The 16,112-nt window shown below is 45.2% G+C and overlaps 2 protein-coding genes across 2 annotated transcripts; both read left to right on the plus strand.

The window, feature by feature from the left end:
- The first annotated feature begins 1,849 nt into the window (after window positions 1-1,849).
- LOC114307804 (uncharacterized) lies at window positions 1,850-10,799 on the plus strand. Its single transcript, XM_082904223.1, has 2 exons — window positions 1,850-10,083; window positions 10,487-10,799. The coding sequence occupies exon 1, from the start codon at window positions 1,850-1,852 to the stop codon at window positions 3,305-3,307; it is 1,458 nt and encodes a 485-aa protein (XP_082760349.1). The 3' UTR covers window positions 3,308-10,083; window positions 10,487-10,799.
- On the plus strand, window positions 6,529-6,891 carry LOC145807298 (uncharacterized). The gene has a single exon (XM_082905269.1). It carries the CDS (start codon window positions 6,529-6,531, stop codon window positions 6,889-6,891), a length of 363 nt encoding a protein of 120 aa, XP_082761395.1.
- Window positions 10,800-16,112: the final 5,313 nt, after the last annotated feature.

Genomic DNA, 16,112 nt, shown 5'->3' on the forward strand with positions numbered 1-16,112 from the left:
TGATCTGAGATTGGGCCGTGACGTTAGCCGGACAGATTTGGGCCGTGGTATTGGGCTCCAAGATCAGGCCGTGATATTGCTCGGTAATGGCAAAGCCCACGTGGAACCGAGTTATCTGATCTCGGTTCCGCGAAGGGCGGACAGGTGGAGGAACAGCCTAGATGAGGCTCCTCGGCTCACATGTTGCAAGGTTGTAATGCACGCACCTTAACCTGGTAGGAAGGCCTGTGCTTGGAGCTTGGCCTAGAAGGTCTTTGGCTGACTGGCGTTACCAATCTCCAGCTCAGCTTCGCCGGAATACAGTTGAGCACGGCTGGAATTAAGCCCGGCAGTACGAAACTACGACATCAACTGCACTTGGGCATGTTCAGTATGGCCGTTGATAACCGAGATAATGTTGCCCGGCTGCCGTACTCCCAGCAGAGTGGGCTGGCAGTTGGGTTAGGTGATGTATAGCAAGATTTGTGCTGACAGATGGGATAACAGAGTCACATGTCGAGAGACCAATGGGAGTAGATTTGGGGCGCAGAAGGGTATATAAGCATGTCTGCGCCCCCCATACGCGACACAGGAACACTTTGTAAGGAAATTCTTACACTCAAACAACTTCACTCTCTCTCTCTATCCTAAGGTGTGTGTATTCTAACTTGATCGTCGGAGGGGTTTTCTGGCCACACACCGCCGGGTAGCTCACCGTTATTTGCTCGCAGGTGATCAGACAGAAACAGAGCTCGGAAGAAAGGAGTACGGACTTGCCGGAATATTTGCTCCCCGTACAATTGGCACTGTCTGTGGGAAGTTGACAGACAAAACCTTGTCTTCCAAGCTCATCTGATCGCCGTTCATGGCAAACAACGATCAGATTCTGTTGTCTGCCATCGAAGGAGCCACCCCGGAGTTTATCCGAAGGAGAGAGGGACATCCCGCCATCCTTCCAATGGCGGATTTGGAGACATTCCCCGGAGGGCAGTCGGGGGAAGCGCGGGATAAGCGCTGGAGAAGTTATGGCCATTCGCGGAGTCCAGACGGTCATCGGCGGCGAAGAGAGTCACACCTCAGACGTCTGGAGCACAAGTTGAGGGACCAAGACGCCGTCATCCGGCGAATGGCGGCGGAGATGGAAGAGCTCAAGCGGCATGTCAAAGGGAAGGGTGTAGCTGGAGTGGGTGACCACAGTGAGCGCACCCCATCCCGCCGTTCAGGCGATCAGAGTCAGCGACGCACTCCATCCATTTCTATTACCAGAAGTTACCAGGTTGGTGATTCCGACGTGCATGCAGAGAAGTCTAGCGCGCAAGATAGCACTTACCGGCCCTCACATCCGGTGACGACGTCGAGATACTCTTACTCCGCTCATTCAGAAGATTTGCGGGCGGTCCTAAAGGAGCGGGCTCGCCGGCGGAAAGCTCAGAGGATACCGGCGTTCCAGCGGTTATCCTACGGGGTTCACGCCAGCGAGGAGGTCGGAATGCCTCCACCCCGCCAAGCAGCGTTACTCCTAGTGGATTCAGATTTGGCAAGGTTAAGTGCCACTCCTTTCTCCCTGGAAATAGAAACAACACCGCTTCCAGTAGGCTTCCACCAGCCAAAGTTCACGCTTTACGACGGGAAAACCGATCCCTACATGCACGTAAGTCATTTCCGACAGGTCATGGGCGGACATAGGCGGAATGATGCTCTTATGTGCCTCAGCTTTCCGTCAAGTTTGGGCGAACTGGGCTTGAAGTGGTTTGAAAGGTTGCCGGAGGGGAGTATTGAGAGGTGACATCAGCTGGCCGAAGCCTTTGTCACGCGCTTCAAAACCAATACCAAAACACCAAAAGAAGTTGATCACCTACTGAGTGTCAAGATGGAACCGAGCGACACGTTGAAGGCGTGCAACTCCAGATATTGGGAGACCTTTAACGAGATCTTGGATTGCCCGGTCAACCTTGCAATCACTCAATACAAGCGTGGTCTCCCGGTTGGACATAGACTGCGGGACTCGCTTACTATGCACCAACCGACGTCCATGGGCCAGCTCATGCAGCGCATCAATGAGCACGTCCGAGTCGAGGATGATGCGTCAGCATCTACCGTAAAGGCAACTCCGGTAGCAACAGACAAGAAGACAGCAGGCAAAGTGCACGCAGTTGGGCAAGAGTCTAGCCGCTCAAGTGACCGAGTAGAGGAATCGGACCGTGGCTCAAATTGCAAAAACCGGGGTAGAGGACGCCGGAAGGACCGGGATGACTACCCCCGAGATGACATAGCGGAGGCAAACAGAAGGTTGAAGGCAAGGACTGGCATAACTACGGTCTTCAAGATTCCAATCTATCGCATACTTAATGAAATCCGAGACGAGGAGTATGTCTGGTTTCCTGCTAAGTTGGGCGATGGACAAAAGGGCTACAATCCGCGGTATCGTTGCACATTTCATCGGGAGCGAGGCCACCGGACTGAGGACTGTTTGCCTTTGAGGCAACACCTGGAAGAGCTAGTCGCGGCCGGACACCTAGACCTTTACATTGATGGGGGCGTCAAGGCGAACCAAGCTCCAGTTGAGCCCAGGGGACAGGATGACCGAGATGCACCACCGCAAGGAGTTATTAATGTCATCCACGGCATAGTAGAACCGGAGCATGTTTGTGAACTCCGGGGTATGATCAAAAAGGCAGAACATATGAGGGAGGTTTTGTCGGTACAGTCTGCCACCAAGAGAGGGAAGACCGTAGAAAAAGATGTGATTAGTTTCACCTCAAGGGATCTAGAGCGTATTCAGACGCCGCACAACGATGCCTTAGTAGTAACACTCCGCGTCAAGGAATTCGATGTCAAACGGATCTTGATCGATCAGGGAAGCTCAGTCGAGATCATGTATTACGATGCGTTCAAACAGCTCAAGCTCCGGGAGACAGACTTGGCTCTGGCAACTTCGCCACTAGTTGGTTTCAACTCACAACCGGAGTGGCCTTTGGGGAAGATTATCCTGCCGGTCAAAGCGGGATCTGCGGTCAAGCAAGTGGAGTTCTGGGTGTTACAAGTTCCTTCTACTTACAATCTAATCCTTGGAAGGGGATGGCTCCACGCCATGCAAGCCGTCGCGTCGACCTACCATCAGGTGATGAGATTCCCCTCGGCTATGGGGGCAATCGAGGAGATCTGGGGAGATCAAGTTATGTCCAAGCAATGCTTCGTGGCAGTGAATGGGAGCCGTGCTGCCAAAGGCTTCGTTCAGATGATAAAAGGACCGAAAGACCGGGGAGTTCTTGACGATGTGGGCACCAAGGCAGAAGACAAAGCTGTCGAGGAATTGGTGGAGGTGTGAATTGATACAGAGCAGCCAGACAAGTTCTTCTTGCTCGGCTCAAGCCTTACAGCCACAGAACGGACCGAGATGGTAGAGTTTTTGATGGCTAACATCGAAGTTTTTGCATGGTCGCCTTACGACATGCCCGGCCTCGATCCAAGTTTTATTTGCCATCATCTCAATGTCTTCCCCGGAGCCAAGCCAATCATTCAGCGAACAAGGAGATCGGCGCTGCATCACGCCGAGGTAGTTGCGGAGGAAGTCAAGAATTTGCTGGAGGCACGAGCAATTCAAGAAGTGCACTATCCTCGGTGGATCTCAAATACAGTGGTGGTACCGAAGAAGAATGGGAAGTGGCGGGTTTGCGTTGATTACAAGATCGTCAACTGAGCTTGTCCGAAAGATAGATTTCTTTTGCCTAAAATTGACCAGCTTGTGGATTTGACGGCTGGACATAACAGGCTAAGTTTCTTGGACGCCTACCGCGGCTATCATCAGATTGCCATGCATGGCCCCGACCGAGAAATCACCTCATTTACTACACCAAGGGGACTCTTCTGCTACCGAGTCATGCCTTTTGGTTTGAAGAACGCCGGGGTAACTTTTCAGAGGATGGTGACCAAGATGTTTGCTCCTTTGCTGGGCCGGACAATGGAAGCTTACATTGATGATATGGTGGTTAAAAGCCGGCATTAGGCAGATCATTTGTCCGACTTGGCCGAGATGTTCGCCATTCTCAAAAAGCACAAGCTACGCCTGAATGCGTCTAAGTGTGCCTTCGGCGTGGGATCCGAAAATTTTTTGGGATTCCTAGTCACGAACCGAGGTATCGAAGCAGACCCTACACAAATCCAAGCCGTGCAAGAGTTAAAACAGCCTAGCTCGGCAAAAGACGTGTAGCATCTGGCCGGAATGGTCGCCGCGCTTAATCGATTTATAAGCCAGTCATCAGATCGCTGTCGCCCTTTCTTTCAGTCTTTAAAATCAAAGTTCTCCTGGGATGAAGAGTGTGACCGAGCTTTGGCCGAGCTCAAGGAGTATTTGTCTTCAGCGCCACTGTTGGTCACACCGGAGCCTGGAGAAGAACTCTATCTTTATTTGGCCGTATCGCAGCATGCAGTCAGTGCGGTGCTTGTCCGGGCTGAAGGAATCAAGCACCTCCCCATCTTTTATGTCAGTAAAACTTTGCTACCGGCAGAGTCGAGATACTTGCCGTTGGAGAAGCTTGCTTTGGCATTAATGATGGCTTCAAGAAAGTTGGCGCACTATTTCCATGCACATACCGTCATCATCTTGACCGAGTTCCCCCTCAAAGCTTTATTCGAGCGGGCAAACTTCTCCGGTCGGATTCTTAAGTGGGCGGTCAAGTTGGGACAGTTTGATTTGAAGTTCCAGCCGTGCACTGCCATCAAAGCCCAGACTTTGGCCGACTTCGTCGCTGAATTCTCACCTGGAACTCATCCGGTATGCCCGGTCGATATTACCGTGGCAGATGATGAAGTGCACGCAAGACCATCCGAGATACAACCAGTCGGTGGAGGTAGCGACGCGGAGTTTGCGCGCACCACTGAAGCACCCTCAGTTTGTACGATTTTACCACCCGGAAATGTGATGACGGAGTTGAGTATCACCGACCAACCTGCTCTGTCCGGTCCCGCATCACCAAGGGGGGAAGAAGTGGAAGCACTCAGTACAGAGCCTGCGGCTGGCATAATACCGCAGCCTGGAGATTCGCCTACGGACTTGGGCATTGCAGGTCAACTTGCCGAGTCTGGTGTCGAATCATCAAGGGGGGCTGACGTGGAACCAGCCGGCACAGAACGTGCAGCCGAACAGCCGAACAACCGTGATCTCATCGACCTTCGAAACTCTTAGGACCCTTCAGAATGCGGAAGCTCTTCGTGGGGGAGATATGGAAACTTTTCGTTGATGGAGCGTCGAACCGCCACGGTGCCGGGCTAGGTATCGTTCTTATCTCGCCGGATGGCCTAACTATTGAACATTCTATCACCCTTGGCTTCCCAGCATCCAACAACGAGGCTGAGTACGAGGCACTTTTGGCCGGACTCAAGAGCGCCCTTCAGATGAAGGCCTCCGAGCTAATGGTGTACAGTGATTCCCAGCTTGTGGTTAACCAAGTCGCTGGGATTTATGAAGCAAAGGACGACAGAATGGCAAAGTACCAAGCTTTGGTCAGGGAACACATCAAGCAATTTCAGGCAATCAGAGTTCAACAGATTGGGCGAGAAGAGAACAACTGAGCTGATGAGCTGGCCGGCCTCGCTTTAATGGTTGATTGTACATCTCCTAACCCCCTGTTAATTGAATTCCTTCCACGGCCGAGCATAGAGGAAGTCGGGCAGACGGATGTATTCTGCGCCGCGCTAGGTCCTTCCTGGATGAACCCTATAACCCTATTTCTCAGAGATTGGATTCTGCCAACCGACAAGAAAGAAGCGCACAAAGTCTGGGTGAAATCAGAGCGGTTTTGGCTCTCTCCATCTGGATCGTTGTACAAAAAGTCCTTCACCGGTCCTTATCTGAAGTGCGTGCACCCGAGTAGCATGGAGGCCTTTTTGTACGAAATTCACGAAGGCATCTGTGGCAGTCACATAGGGGGCAGGTCCTTGGCCTACCGTGCTATTTCACAAGGCTATTGGTGGCCGTGCATGCAATCCGACGCACAGAAATACGTTCGCAAGTGCGAGAAGTGCCAGAAATTTGCACACCAGATCCATCAGCCGACCAGAGAACTTCTTCCCTTAACCAGCCCTTGGCCTTTTGCAATGTGGGGATTAGACATAGTGGGGCCGCTCCCAACAGCACCAGGCAACCGGAAGTTCTTCATCGCGGCAACAGACTACTTCACCAAGTGGGTTGAAGCCGAGCCTTTGGCAACAATCAAGGAGAAAGACGTGAAGCGGTTTGTCTGGCAGAATGTGGTAACTCAGTTCGGCATCCCTAAAATTTTGATCTCTGACAACGGCACCTAGTTTGACGGTCGCCTATTCAGAGGGTTTTGTGAAAATTTGAAGATTGAATTCTACAACTCCACCCCGGCTTACCCACAGTCCAACGGTCAAGCCGAGGCGTCAAACAAGACTATTCTTGATGGACTGAAGAAGAGGCTTGAGAAGGCCAAGGGAAAGTAGGCCGAAGAACTTTCCAGCGTCCTTTGGGCATACCGAACTACCCCGCGGCGTGCTACTGGGGAAACTCCATTCGCTTTGGCTTATGGCATGGAAGCGGTCATTCCATTGGAAGTTGGCATGCCCACTCTCAGAAGTAAAAGTTTTGAGCCTGAGCTGAACGCCGAGGCCATTGCTCTGGAATTGGATCTGGTGGAAGAGCGTCGGGAAAAGGCTCTTATCCATGTGGCCGCCTACCAGCAAGAGCTCTCCAGGAAGTACAACAAGACGGTACACCCCAGACCGTTTAAGGTGGGTGATTGGGTCTTGAGAAAAGTTATGGGCAATACTCTGGTGCCAGGAGAAGGCAAGCTAAGTGCAAATTGGGAAGAACCCTACAAGGTAATCGATCTGGCGGGCAAGGGGGCATACCACTTGGAGGATTTGGATGGTAGAGCGATCCCGCGGCCATAGAATGCGGCCAATCTCAAACTGTACTATTTCTAGCTTTTGTTTTCTTTTTGTGCAAAGGAATTTTTTGCCTTACACTTCAAAATGTAATTCTTTTTGTCAATATATAGAAGTGTCTTCTTTGCCTTAGCATTTTGATTGATTGCTTTGACTATTTGAGATTCTCAACCGAGATGATTTACTCCGGTTGAAGGAGTTGATGGATTGTTCAACTCAGGGATTCCAACCGAGATGAGTTACTTCGGTTGAAGGAGTTGATGGTTTGTTCAACTCAGAGATTCCAACCGAGATGAGTTATTCCGGCTGAAGGAGTTGATGGTTTGTTCAACTCAGAGATTCCAACCGAGATGAGTTACTCTGGTTGAAGGAGTTGATGGTTTCAACTCAGAGATTCTAACCGAGATGAGTTACTCCGGTTGAAGGAGTTGATGGTTTGTTCGACTCAGAGATTCCAACCGAGATGGTGTATTCCGGTTATACAAGATGTTTTGTTCAGTTCAGGCATGCTCAACCATGATGGTTTAGTCTGGTTGAAAGAATTAGTGATTTGTTCAACTTTGTTGTTCCCACCGAGATGTTTATTCCGGTTGAAGAAGTTCCTCAATTTTGCTAAATTTACCGAGATGTTAACTCTGGTCAAGCTAGTTGGTGATTTGTGCAACTTAGTGATTTAAACCGAGATGTTTTGCTGAAGATAGAGTTCGAGAAAACCATGCAAATACTTGATGAAATTAAAGCTTTTCATTGATAGAAAGTTAATACAAAAGGAGGAGCAGAGAGCCCGGTTACATGTGCAAAGCCAAAAAAAGCAATAGAAAAAAGAAAACTGGTTAATTACAGAATAAAGAAGGTAGGCTGACCGAGCAAGTTTGAGCGGCTTACATGAGGAACCGAAGTTCTTGCTTATAAACCAGCCCGGTACGTCGGCTGTTTCGTAATTGCCCGATAACCAGAAAAAATCGTCGTCGTGCAAGTATTTATCCGGGGTGCCGGTTACAATTTTCTCCTTGCCCGGTCTGATTTTCAAATAATAGGCTAGGTTGTCACTGGTGTGACCCATCGTGTATTGCCTTAATATCTCGACTAAACCTAAGTTGGTGCCTAGCCGGTTGTTCAGTTCATGGACGCCGTTGATAATTCGGTAAGTGTTGGTGGACACTTGTATGGGTGCCAGCCCGGTGCGGCGGAGGAACTCGGTGATAAGTGGGTTGAGTGGAAAGCGAAGGCCTCCTTCGATGATAGATAGCACGGTGAAGGGGCATTGTTCTGATCTGCCCCAAGGCGTTGTTTGCTCTTCTGCAAGCTTAAGGTGGACGTCGGCCGGGATGCCGTACTCCTCCATGAACTCGGCCAAGGCAGCCGGAGTATCTACGAGGAAGCGAAATTTCCCCATTTACGACCGGCTAAATTAGCTCGGCTGTGGTTTGGCACTGTCAAGTGATTTGTGGCTGCTCGGTCTTTGGGAGCCTCAGGAATGGTTAGTGGTCCCCTTGGACTCTACAGGAAAAGAAGGACAAGTGTAAGAGGGAGCGCGGTCGCGCAAAGCGAGCTTGACTTTAGCTCGGTCGTCTAGAGTGCCAAACCACCTCGGTCGTAGAGGCTAACCAAGGAGCTTGGCTGCCCAAGCAGACCAGATTTTAGCCCTGTTGAGCGGCCAAGACCTTTGTTATCCCGGTTCTTGCTATGGTTAAGTCTAACAGGTTATTTGCTCGGTCGGAATGGTTTTTTGGATCAAACAAAGACCTGGAGCCCGGTCCGTCCCAGTTTTTCGAAGTTCATCAGCGAAAATGAAGAACACCATGAACAGTGAGAGGTTTGTGATGATTTCTATGGCCTATGTCCTAAGAACTACGTTTTATTGCCCTATTGTGTGAAATATCAAGGAAAATAACAATAACAAGGGTTGAATGGCTTACCAATATAGAGCAGTGTCTGCTTCTTCTTCGAGCGCGAGTTCAGGAATGGCAGAGGAAAGGCAAGAGCTCTGGGTTGCTTGGAATGGCAGTGAGTCAGTAAGAACTCAAGGAATATGAGGGGGGAATGTTTATAGAGGAGATGAGACAGCCCAAATTCAAATTTTGGCAAGACGGCGGGTTGGCTGCTCAAGAACCAATGGCAGCCCGCCACGTGTCCCCATTTATGACGACGTCAGAACTGAAGAGACAGGTTGAAGAGTTGAGTCAATTGGGCTACTTTTGAAGAAGAGGACGTCAACCGAGGAGTATAACCGATCAAGTTTGCAGACAGGAATGTCAACTAGCCCGGTCGCCATTTCGCATACTGAGGGCCGAAGAAGTGTTATCCCGGTCGAAATAAGTAATCCCAGTCACGCTTTTGAGGACGGAATTAAGGGACAATTGAGAGGGAGATTTATGATCTGAGATTGGGCCGTGACGTTAGTCGGACAGATTTGGGCCGAGGTATTGGGCTCCAAGATCAGGCCGTGATATTGCTCGGTAATGGCAAAGCCCACGTGGAACCGAGTTATATGATCTCGGTTCCGCGAAGGGCGGACAGGTGAAGGAACAGCCTAGATGAGGCTCCCCGGCTCACGCGTTGCAAGGTTGTAATGCACGCACCTTAACCTGGTAGGAAGGCCTGTGCTTGGAGCTTGGCCGAAAAGGTCTTTGGCTGACCGGTGTTACCAATCTCCAGCTCAGCTTCGCCGGAATACAGTTGAGCACGGCTGGAATTAAGCCCGGTAGTAGGAAACTACGACATCAACTGCACTTGGGCATGTTCAGTATGGCCGTTGATAGCCGAGATAATGTTGCCCGGCTGCCGTGCTCCCAGCAGAGTGGGCTGGCAGTTGGGTTAGGTGATGTATAGCAAGATTTGTGCTGACAGATGGGATAACAAAGCCACGTGTCGAGAGACCAATGGGAGTAGATTTGGGGCGCAGAAGGGTATATAAGCATGTCTGCGCCCCCCATACGCGACACAGGAACACTTTGTAAGGAAAGTCTTACACTCAAACAACTCTACTCTCCCTCTCTTTATCCTAAGGTGTGTGTATTCTAACTTGATCGTCGGAGGGGTTTTCCGACCACACACCGCCGGGTAACTCTCCGTTATTTGCTCGCAGGTGATCGGACAGAAACGGAGCACGGAAGAAAAGAGTACGGGCTTGCCGGAATATTTGCTCCCCGTACAGTCAGGGTCCGATTTTTGAAGATGGAGATATGATACTATTTGGTAAGCTTCATTTACTGTTTTAATTAAGCTCTAAGATTGATCATATTTTTTAAATTAAGGTGGTTTTGATTTCAATAGAATAAAGGTGAAACATAATGGAATGATAATTCTCTTACAACTATAAAAAGGCATTCTTATGTAGAATAATGATTATCTCATTCCACTTTATTTCATTAAATCACGTTACAGCATTGCTTACTTGTTCTTTTAAAACCTATTACGCAACACATTTTTTTTTTTTTTTTTTAAAATGGGACATGATGACTCATTTTTTTCTCTTCAAATAATTAGAAAATAAAATATAACTCAGTTATTATTGAAGTTTCTCATTAATGAAAAATATTATATAAATAATGTCACATAATAATTTAATATATCTAATAATTTTCTCTGTAAACGATAGAGTCAAGGGCGATCATGAGGTGCATATCACACTTGTACCCGAAGCCAGGGAAAGAACAAGTCTACATGGAGCCAAAGATGCAAGGAATAGCAGCGGCTTGGATTGATGTGGAGGATCATCAGTTCCACCCACCGGCTTCCAAGCTGACCTCGGAGCTGGTGTACAAGTACAAGGCGAAGAATGGCCAGCCAGCAAACGAAGCTGTGGTGGCCAAAGAGGAAGCCAAGCTGGCTAGAGTTTTGGATGTGTACGAAGAGAGGCTTATCGATTCCAAGTTCTTGGGAGGTGACAAATTTACTTCGGCTGATCTGACTCACCTGTTGGAAATGGTTAATTTTTCCTAAGTTCGGTCTATTTTTTAGGTGGGCCCCGAGTGTCGATTTACTCGGGTCAAAGTGGTAACGCGTTCTATGTCGCGTTGTGATTCACGTGGTATATTTGGTTGCTCAAAACCATTACCGAGTGAATGGGAAATTGAAGCCAAAGTGTGCTCCATGGAAATGGAGTTTTGGTGGAAATTCCTTAAGGTTGTAAATTGGCTTGTCCCACATTGATTTGGTGGGAGGTTTTGAAAGGGTTTATAAGGCTTAGGGTGAGATACTTGGGGTGTGCCCCAAGGGGTACCCAAGTGTTTTAGAGGGAGAGGTTATGGGCAAAATGGGCTAGACCCATTGGACCCAAAAATCACCACACACGCGCGCGCGCCGCCGCCGCCGTCCGTCCGGTCGGGCTGGGCTGGGCTTGGGCGCGGGTGCGTGGTGTGTGGTTGGGCTTCTAATCTTTTTGGGCCAAAAACATTTGAATTTAATTTTATTTTTTTTTATAAAATCCATAATTCAAATTAAATTGGTTTGGATTATTTGTTCATCCAAACAGGGCCCTTCCCGGTTTCAAACAGAAATAAACTGTTTTGGAATTAGTGCACACCCAAACAGGGCCCTTCCCGGTTTCAAACAGAAATAAACTGTTTTGGAATTAATGCACACCCAAACAGGGCCCTTCCCGTTTTACTATCTGTTTGAATTGATTCAAATCTGTTTGAATTCAAAACCCAACAGGTATGATACCTGTTCAATTCAAAACCAAGAGCTACATACCTGTTTAATTCAAAATGAAGAGCCACCTTCACATCTATAAATAGGACCACCCTCATTTGATGTTTGCATTCAGAAATTTCGTATTTCACTTCTGTTTTCTATTCTTCATCTTGCTGCATTTTATTTTCAAAAGAAAGAGTGTAAACACTTAGTGTGTTCGTAAGGCAAACAATTAGTAGTGCTGCTATTGTTTGTGGAAGATCATTTCATCCTGGGAGATAGACGTCCGAATTCTGAAAGCACCGTGGAGAGGACGAATCTGTCTTAAGGAGACAGTGTTAAACACTGGACTTGATCAGAAAAATAATTCGAAGAAATTAAATCAAGTAAGTTATTTAATTACTATCAGTGTTGTTTTTTATTTATTTATTTTTATTTCGAGTTTGATTTTTGTAATCAAATATATTCTCTCCTTTTCTTTGTTTCTTTATATTCTGGTTGTTGTTTTGTACACAACAGAATTAAATCTTTTTAAATACAGTGAAGATTGTCCTACAATCTTGAGACAGAATCCTTTTTTGGGTATCTTCATTGTATTTAATTTTCTGTGTTTTCAAATTAATATTCTGGTTGGAAAAACAAATAGTGATTTATGCTATTTGACAGATAGTAGTAATATACTGTCTCTTTTCTTTGACAACTACTAGTAGTACGATACTGGTGTCATTAACAATTCAGAATATTATTTGGTATTACAGAAAATTCTTGTGATATTTTATTTTTCAAGTTTTAGTAACAAGGAAAATAAAAATATTTTGTTGTTATAATTATTTCCTGGTTTTAGTAACTAGAAAATTAATTTGTGTTTTAATATTTTCTGATTTTTGTAATCAGAGATTATGGCTACTACAACTGAAACTGCATCTGGCAGTGGTACTCCTATTGTTACACCTACATCGGTCCCTATCCAGAACCATGTTCATGTACCAATCAATCATGGAGAAAAACCGGAAAAATTTAATGGTACCGAGTTTAAGAGATGGCAGCAGAAGATGCTGTTCTATCTTACAACTCTTAATTTGGCCCGGTTTCTCCATGAAGAGGCTCCAGCACTTAAAGAGGGTGAAAGTGATCGGCAAGTTGTTGCCGCTGTAGATGCTTGGAAACATTCAGATTTCCTGTGCAGAAACTACATCCTAAATGGCCTTGACAATATGCTGTATAATGTATACAGTCCTCTGAAAACAGCAAAAGAATTGTGGGATTCTTTGGAGAAGAAATACAAGACAGAAGATGTCGGCACGAAGAAATTTGTCGTCGGTAAATTTCTGGACTTTGTTATGGTAGACTCCCAAACGGTAATATCTCAAGTTCAAAGTTTTCAAATAATTTTGCATGATATTCATTCAGAAGGTATGTCTCTTAGCGAGTCATTCCAAGTCGCAGCTTTAGTGGAAAAGTTACCACCGGCTTGGAAAGATTTCAAAAATTATTTAAAACATAAACGCAAAGAGATGACTATGGATGAATTGATTGTAAGGTTAAGAATTGAAGAAGATAACCGAAAGGCTGAAAAGAGGAATGGGAAAAATCCCATTGAGTCCAAGGCAAATGTGGTTGAACAAGTTCATAAACCACATAACAAAAAGAGAAAGTTTACTGGAGATGGTCCTAAACAAGGCGATAGTAGCAAGAAGTTCAAAGGAAAATGCTATAACTGTGGCAAAACTGGACATCGAGCTTCTGACTGCCACCGCCCTAAAAAGAATCATGGAAGTACAAGTAAGAAGACCACCAATCAGGCCAATGTAACAGAATTGGATTACATCTCTGACGGAGTGAATGACATCAACCTTTCTGCTGTGGTGTCTGAGGCTAACTTGGTTGGAAATCCCAAAGAGTGGTGGGTTGACACTGGAGCAACTCGTCACATATGTGCGGACAAGAAGATGTTCACTACCTACAATGAGGCTGCAAATGGTGAACAACTTTTCATGGGAAATTCTTCTACTTCTGCTGTGGCTGGACAAGGGAAAGTAATCTTGAAGATGACATCAGGGAAAGAACTGACCCTCAACAACGTACTACATGTACCTGACATCCGGAAGAATTTAGTTTCTGGGTCTTTGTTAAGTAAAAATGGTTTTAGGCTTGTATTTGAGTCTGATAAGTTTGTATTAACAAAGAGTGGTATGTATGTTGGTAAGGGATACATGAGTGATGGTCTCTTTAAGTTAAATGTAATGACAGTTGTACCGAAAGTTGCTATGAATAAGAATAACACATCTTTTGTTTATATTCTTGAGTCAAATTTATGGCATGGTAGATTAGGACATGTGAATTTTGATGCTTTGCGTAGATTAATTGGTTTAGATTATATACCAAAGTTTGAAATTAATCCTAATCATAAATGTGAAATTTGTGTAGAAGCGAAACTAACTAAGGCTCCATTTAAATCGGTTGAAAGAAAAACCGAACCTCTAGAATTAATTCACACTGATGTATGTGATTTAAAGTTTATTCAAACTAGAGGTGGCAAAAAGTATTTCATAACATTTATCGATGATTGCACAAGATATTGTTATGTTTATTTACTTAGAAGTAAAGATGAAGCCTTAGAAATGTTTAAACTCTACAAAACAGAAGTTGAAAATCAACTTGGTAAAACCATTAAAATGGTTAGAAGTGATAGGGGTGGTGAATATGATGCACCATTAAATGAATTTTGTGCACAACATGGCATTATTCACCAAACTACAGCCCCTTATTCTCCACAGCAAAATGGAATTGCTGAAAGGAAGAATAGAACCCTAAAAGAAATGATGAATGCCATGTTACTAAGTTCAGGCTTACCACAGAACTTGTGGGGGGAAGCAATATTGTCTGCTAATTATGTTCTTAATAGAATACCCCACAAGAAAACCAAAAGCATTCCTTATGAATTGTGGAAAGGTCGACCACCTTCCTACAAATACTTAAAAGTGTGGGGGTGTTTGGCAAAAGTTGAAGTACCTGTTCCTAAAAAGACTAAGATAGGACCAAAAACAGTAGATTGTGTGTTTATTGGTTATGCTCAGAATAGTAGTGCATATCGGTTTCTGACTTATAAATCAGATATACCTGATATAAATGTGAACACTATTATAGAGTCAAGGAATGCTGTGTTTTTTGAACATGTCTTTCCTTACAAGAAAGGACAGGAATTAAGTTCACAGAAAAGAACTTATGATTGTACACAAAGTCAAGAGACTAATGACAATCAAACACAAGAGACTAGTAATAGTCTCGACCAACAGGATTTAACTAATGATGAACCAAGACGAAGTAAAAGAGCGAGAACATCAAAATCCTTTGGTCCAGATTTTCTGACATACTTGTTAGAAAATGAACCTCAAAGCTTTAAGGCAGCAATGACAGGTCCTGAAGCACCTTTGTGGAAAGAGGCTGTTAATAATGAAATTGAATCCATTATGCAAAATCATACTTGGGAATTGGTGGATCTTTCACCAGGTTCTAAACCTCTTGGATATAAATGGATATTCAAGAGAAAAATGAAAGCAGATGGTTCAATTGACAAGTATAAAGCAAGACTTGTTGTTAAAGGTTACAGACAAAAGGAAGGTCTGGACTATTTTGACACATATTCCCCTGTGACAAGAATAACATCCATTCGCATGCTTATTGCTATAGCAGCGTTGTTTAATTTAGAAATACATCAAATGGATGTTAAGACAGCTTTCTTAAACGGTGATCTAAATGAAGAGATTTATATGGAACAACCCGAAGGGTTTGTAGTATCAGGGCAAGAAAAGAAAGTTTGTCGACTTGTAAAATCCCTTTATGGATTAAAACAAGCACCTAAGCAATGGCATGAAAAATTTGATCATGCAATGCTTACTAATGGGTTTAAGATAAACGAATGTGACAAATGCGTCTATGTTAAAAACACTGACCAAGGATATGTCATAGTTTGTCTTTATGTAGATGACATGCTTATCATTGGAAGCAGTCAAAACATGATCAAATCAACTAAGCAGATGCTTAACAAAAGATTTGATATGAAAGATATGGGGGTCGCAGATGTTATATTAGGAATGAAAATTACTAAAACATCTGACGGATATGTATTATCTCAATCTCATTATATTGAGAAAATTCTTGATAAATTTATCAAGGATGATTTGAATTTAGCTAGAACACCTGTAGACATCAGTCTTTATTTATCGAAAAATAAAGGTGATGCAGTGTCTCAGTTAAAATACTCCCAAATCATTGGAAGCCTAATGTACCTAATGAATTGTACTCGTCCTGATATAGCTTATGCTATCAGTAAATTGAGTAGGTACACTAGTAACCCTGGAGAAGACCATTGGAAAGCGATCATTCGAGTTCTTAGATATCTAAGATTTACTCGTGATCATGGTTTGAACTTTACTCGATATCCAGCAGTACTCGAAGGTTATTGTGATGCCAATTGGATATCGGATACTAAAGATTCAAAATCCACTAGTGGATATGTCTTTACTCTAGGAGGCGCTGCTGTTTCTTGGAAGTCCACGAAACAAACTTGCATCGCACGATCCACAATG

This window comes from Camellia sinensis, chromosome 14 (genome assembly GCF_055761805.1).
Source record: "Camellia sinensis isolate YWXY chromosome 14, ASM5576180v1, whole genome shotgun sequence".
NCBI lineage: Eukaryota > Viridiplantae > Streptophyta > Magnoliopsida > Ericales > Theaceae > Camellia > Camellia sinensis.